Source organism: Schistocerca piceifrons, chromosome 5 (genome assembly GCF_021461385.2).
Source record: "Schistocerca piceifrons isolate TAMUIC-IGC-003096 chromosome 5, iqSchPice1.1, whole genome shotgun sequence".
NCBI classification, from domain to species: Eukaryota; Metazoa; Arthropoda; class Insecta; order Orthoptera; family Acrididae; genus Schistocerca; species Schistocerca piceifrons.
Genome location: NC_060142.1, coordinates 74,645,084 through 74,651,220, shown reverse-complemented (window position 1 = coordinate 74,651,220; position 6,137 = coordinate 74,645,084). Strand labels below are relative to the sequence as shown.

Below are 6,137 nucleotides of genomic sequence, written 5' to 3'. Positions count from 1 at the left end.
GGTCATCCTGCAGACACTTATTTAAAGAGCTAGAAATCTTCACTGTAGCCTCACAATATATATATATATATATATATATATATATATATATATATATATATATATATATATATTCACTTATGAAATTTGTTATTAACAATCCGAACGAATTCAAAAATATTAGCAATGTACATGGCTACAACACTAGGAGAAAGGATGATCTTCACTACTCAAGGTTAAATCTAACTTTGGCTCAGAAGGGGGTAAATTATGCTGCCACAAAAGTGTTTGGTCACTTACCTAATAGCATCAAAAGTCTGACAAATAGCCATATAGTATTTAAAAGGAAATTAAAAAGAATTTCTTAATGGCAACTGCTTCTACTCATTAGATGAATTTTTGGATATAGTAAGTGGGTAATTTCCCAACGTCCACAAAAAAAAATTAATGTCATGTACTATTTTGTCTAATGTAATGTCTTGTATAGACACCTTTTATTAGCCTGACACGTTCCACATCATTATGAAGTGTCGTATTCATAATCTATGGAAGAAGTACTAATCTAATCTACAGAGACTTATAGCTCTAATGGTTCACACACCCACTGATGGAGAGTACAAGAATGGTGTTAGACTGACAACTGGCCACGCGTTCTGCGTGCTTCGCTGTTTCTGTTAGGCAGTTCTTATTGTCTTCCTGCACACTCTGAGCGCTGTTTGCTCGTCCACTGTGCTGACGCTCCGCTGCGCTGGTGCTTCGCAGCAGGAGGCCGCCATGCTCGCCGCGTCCCTCACAGCGGCGCTGCTGGTGCTGACGGCGGCCCCCGCGCAGCCCGCCAACATCCTGGCGCCCATCTGGTTCCAGGCGAGGAGCCACTTCGCGGTGTACGAGCCGCTGTTGAGGGCGCTGGCGGCCCGGGGCCACAACGTCACCGTGCTCAGCCACTACCCCCAGAGGGCTCCGCTCGCCAACTACCACGACATCAGCCTCGCCGGCAGTGCGCCCCTTTTCACCAACAACGTAAGTGTATTCCTGTCTCTCTATGTTTCCCCAGAGGATATATTCAATATACACCGGTGAGCCGAAACGTTATGACCACCTGTTTAATAGATTGTTGATCCACTATGCAAACACAACACAGCAGATATTGTGCTTAATATGGATTCTACAAGTCCTCAACATGATTCCAGAAGTATGTGGTACCAGATGCCTACGAAGAGGTCAAGCAATTCCCAAAAATTACGGGATGGTGGTTTACGGTGACGCAGCAGGCGCCCGAAATAGGCTCAAAAAGCAACAGATCAGGCACATTTGCTGGCCAATCCATCAGGGTGAGTTTACTATAAGGCCCCTCAAACCACTGTAGCACGATTCTGACCTTGCAACACGGACAGTTGTCCTGCTGGAAGATGTCATCGCGGGGGGGGGGGGGGGGGGGGGACTACAAGCATGAAAGTATGGAGCAATACAAGTGGTCCACGCAGTTCACTGCTGCGATTATTCCTTCCATTACCATCACAGATCTCATGGAAGTCCAACTCAGTGCACCCCATGGCACAATTCTGCCCTCACTGGCCCGCATCTATGGCGTGGTAATGTTTCGTGCTGCCATTTTCCGGATGAGGACCTGCAAGGCCCCAACAGTCGACCTGGTATAACAAGTGATTCATTCGACAGGTGACACGCTTCTATTGATCCACGGTAAAAACTGAGTGATGCTGCGCCCACTGCAATCGTAACTGATGATGTTGTTGGGTCAGCACAGGAACATGTAGGGGTCGTGTGATGTGGAGCTCCGTGTTCAACAATGACCTTTGAAAGGGTGTGCTTCGAAACACTTGTGCCTGTGTGCCAGAATTGTACTCTGCCTTCAGATCTGCCACAGATAGCTGCCTATCGTGGATTACACAGAGCGGGATCCTCCGACCACTATGTTTTGTGATGAGACGTGGTCGTCCAATACCATACAGCCTAACTGAACTGCTCCATGCGGAAGGGACCTCAGTCCATTATACCTAATTTCGAGAAAACTAAAAAGAAAAAACCAATAATGTAGATACTAGAGTATGAAATCAAAGCTAAGAGAAAAAATATATGTTATTTATCGACCGAGTATCAAGGTCCTTACAGAGTTTACAGGCATTTAAAGTGTTTTAATTTAGGAAAAAAAGAATGTTATTTGGTGATGGATTGAAGTCCTTTCTGCATGGGCCTCAATAGATTTTCACCCTTTAGCAGTTTCTTGAGGAAAATATAATGATTCCTTTATTACTTTGAGGATATGCTTATAGTTTAGGAATGTGACAGGATCATGAGCATTAGATAAAGCAAAACAACTGGTTTTCAATCAATATTTATTATATTATTAAGAAGAAAATCAATTTATTAAGAAGGAAAACAATTCAATACATCATTTTGAGTTTCTTTAGACATCTTGCTCTTCACTGTTAACAACGTGTGTCAGTTCGTGGTAGAATTCTTCATGCTCATTCGGTCTATAAGATAGTAATCTAGTAACGTCCTTTACTTTTGCTGCTTTTATTGCAGCTTTCTCCGTGGAATATGCACAGTTGGGTAGAAAAGTAGAATGTGACATATGGCCAGGTCGAGACGGACGGAATATGTGTTTCACAATACCATCAATACACTGGGATGTTATTATACACCCACATAGTTGGCTGCTGTATGAAAAGTGCGTCATTGTACTGATTCCGAAATCTACTTTCTGGTCTCTTGGTACTGACTTCGGTATAGTTTCTTCTGATATGCAGTTTCTTTTGTAAAGAATTGGTCACCAGTTTTTGAAATCCAAGATATCCTCTGTTTTCACTTCACATACTTCAAATTTCACAGATGTGCTACTTTCTATGATCAGTTTGGTTATTTCATGCACACAATATAGTCGATCAGGCCTTCTAAGGGACAGAGCATCGGACAGTTCAGAGAGCAGCGGAACATATAGTGCCATTGGAATCCCCTGGAAATCCATTGTCACTGCGTCTTCTGGTACGCAACACCTGACGGGTCTGTCTTCACTCAAGGGTCAGTGGCGGACAGTGGCGGAGTCACTGGGTGGGGCGCGAAAGTGGGAACTACCGACACGGATGCCACCCTTGCCTTACTGACAGGTACGAGGTGTTACCCAATGTTCATAAAACATTGGGCAGCGCCTTTACTTGTTTGAGGGTGGCAATCGTGCCGGCAGTTCCCACTTTCGCGCTCCACCCAGGAAAGCCTCTCCTGTTGGAGCAGTGGTCAGTTTTCCTGCCCAGTCCGAACAAGTGGGCGGGTATTCTAGTCACTGGGAGCTCCAGCGTTAGACGTGTAGCAGAGCCGATAAGGGAAATAGGAGCCAGGTAGGGAAACAATGCCAGTGTTTAGTCAGTGTGTCTGCCGGGAGATCTCTACAAGAAGTGGCTTGGAACACAGTGGGTACAACTGGCTGCAAGTCGTGGCTCATTTCAGTACGAGTGACTGTTGTCACTTGGGTTCTGAGGCCATCTCAGTTCCTTTGGGCGGTTCACTGATTTGGTGAAGGCAGGCTGCAAACACAGATCACTTTTTGTAGAATCACACTCAGTGTCGGTCCTGTGATTTGGAGCAGAATGGAAGGTCTAAACCAGAGGCTCAGTCGACTGTGCAGCGATGTCGTTGTGGTCTTCAGTCCTGAGACTGGTTTGATGCAGCTCTCCATGCTACTCTATCCTGTGAAAGCTTCTTCATCTCCCAGTACCTACTGCAGCCTACATCCTTCTGAATCTGCTTAGTGTATTCATCTCTTGGTCTACCTCTACGATTTTTACCCTCCATGCTGTCCTCCAATACTAAATTGGTGATCCCTTGACGCCTCAGAACATGTCCTATCAACCGATCCCTTCTTTTTGTCAAGTTGTGCCACAAACTTCTCTTCTCCCCAATTCTATTCAATACCTCCTCATTAGTTATGTGGTCTACCCATCTAATCTTCAGCATTCTTCTGTAGCACCACATTTCGAAAGCTTCTATTCTCTTCTTGTCTAAACTATTTATCGTCCACGTTTCACTTCCATACATGGCTACACTACACACAAGTACTTTCAGAAACGACTTCCTGACACTTAAATCTATACTCGATGTTAACAAATTTCTCTTCTTCAGAAACGCTTTCCTTGCCATTGCCAGTCTACATTTTATATCCTCTCCGACCATCATCAGTTATTTTGCTCCCCAAATAGCAAAACTCCTTTACTACTTTAAGTGTCTCATTTCCTAATCTAATTCCCTCAGCATCACCCGAGTTAACTCGACTACAGTCCATTATCGCCTTTTTGCTTTTGTTGATGTTCATCTTATATCCTCCTTTCAAGACACTATCCATTCCGTTCAACTGCTCTCCCAAGTCCTTTGCTGTCTCTGACAGAATTACAATGTCATCGGCGAACCTCAAAGTTTTTATTTCTTCTCCGAATTTTTCTTTTGTTTCCCTCACTGCTTGCTCAATATAGAGATTGAATAACATCGGGGAGAGGCTACAACCCTGTCTCACTCCCTTCCCAACCATGCTTCCCTTTCGTGTCCCTCGGCTCTTATAACTGCCATTTGGTTTCTGTACAAATTGTAAATAGCCTTTAGCTCCCTGTATTTTACTCCTGCCACCTTCAGAATTTGAAAGAGAGTATTCTAGTCAACATTGTCAAAAGGTTTCTCTAAGTCTACAAATGCTAGAAACGTAGGTTTGCCATTCCTTAATCTAGCTTCTAAGATATCGGATGCTAATTTCTTGATCTCCACTATCGAGTGGAGAACAGCAGGGCACCTCTCAATAGAAGTCTTCTACATGCAAGAACCAGCTGCTAGTGAACTGGAGTAAGTACGGCATGCACTTGCAAGTTTTTTTTGGGTTCAGGACCGCCCATGCCTCTGGGGATCAGTGTTGAACTGCCTGCCGAAATCGCAGGCAGAACAGTCACATTATTTACAGAGAACGTTCGTCCTCGCAGACAGTAAATAGTAAAATTAATATGACATCAGTAAAATGCACCAAAAGTAGTATCGCTTATTACTGAATGATTGCCTCAGCCGCACATACTGATGGAGATGATGCAGCAGGCGCTGGACTCGCCTTCCTAATTTAAGTTTTCCTTTATTTCTGTAAATTTTGCAAAGTAGATTTCAGGATTATTGCATTAAAAGAGTACAGACGATTTCCCCCTCTCGCACTCCAGAATACGAACTCCGGCTGTGTACTCAAGGACTTTCTTTGTTCCTTCCATTCGCTAATGAATGTCTGAGACGAAACAACAAGTACATTGTAACACTGCACAAGATATAGATTCGCGAATAGTGTACACACGAATAGGTGATCAATATAATTACATCTACATATTCATACTCCGCAAACCATTGTGAAGTGCATGACAGAGGGTGCTTTCCATTGTGCTAGTTATTACGGCCTCTTCCTGTTCCACTAGCCTATGGACGCAGGTGGACTGATACCGTAAACGCCTGCGTGAGTGCTGTAATTAGTCTAACACTGTCTTTGCAGTCAGTACGGGAGCGCTGCATAGGGTTTGCAGTATATTACTAGATTCAGCATTTAAAGTTGGCTCTTGAAAATTTCTGAGTTCTGTTTCATGGGATAATATGCGTCTGTCTGCAGGAGTTTGCCAGTTCAGTTTCTTCAGCTTCTCCGTAACACTCTCTCACGGATCAAACAAACATGTGACCATTCATGCTGCCCTTCTCTGAATACGACAGTACGTCGCCTACAGGCACTGTTTGGTATGGGTCACATGAGCAACATTCTTGGATGCATCACCCGACAGATTTTTAAGCACATTCGTAGACTTATTGCATTCACTGATGTTCAACTAATGAAACTAAGCTTGGCGCCTGATTTGATAGTTCCAGGTCGTCTTCGATAAAACTGTTGGACCAACGTGTTTTTATGAGTTGACTGTGACTGTTCGATGTTATACTCATAGGACACTAGGTTTTCTTCATTGTTTTGAGGTGAACTATTTTACACTTTTGAACACTTAAAGCAAGTTGCTAATTTTTGCTCTGTTTTGATGTCTTGTCAAGGCCTGACTGAATATTTTTGCAGCGTTTTTCAGAGAGTTCTTTACTGTAGATATCTGTATCATGTGCAAAATTTTTAGGTTACTGCTAATATTGTC

At 43.5% G+C, this 6,137-nt stretch overlaps 1 protein-coding gene across 1 annotated transcript in view; it reads left to right on the top strand.

Annotated features, from left to right (window-relative positions):
• The first annotated feature begins 753 nt into the window (after nucleotides 1-753).
• The window catches only part of LOC124798744 (UDP-glycosyltransferase UGT5-like), an 83,643-nt gene continuing 78,259 nt past the window's right edge, over nucleotides 754-6,137 (top strand). Inside the window, exon 1 of the mRNA XM_047262272.1 lies at nucleotides 754-999. Coding sequence (XP_047118228.1) covers nucleotides 754-999 — 246 coding nt within the window. The remainder of the gene's footprint in view (nucleotides 1,000-6,137) is intronic.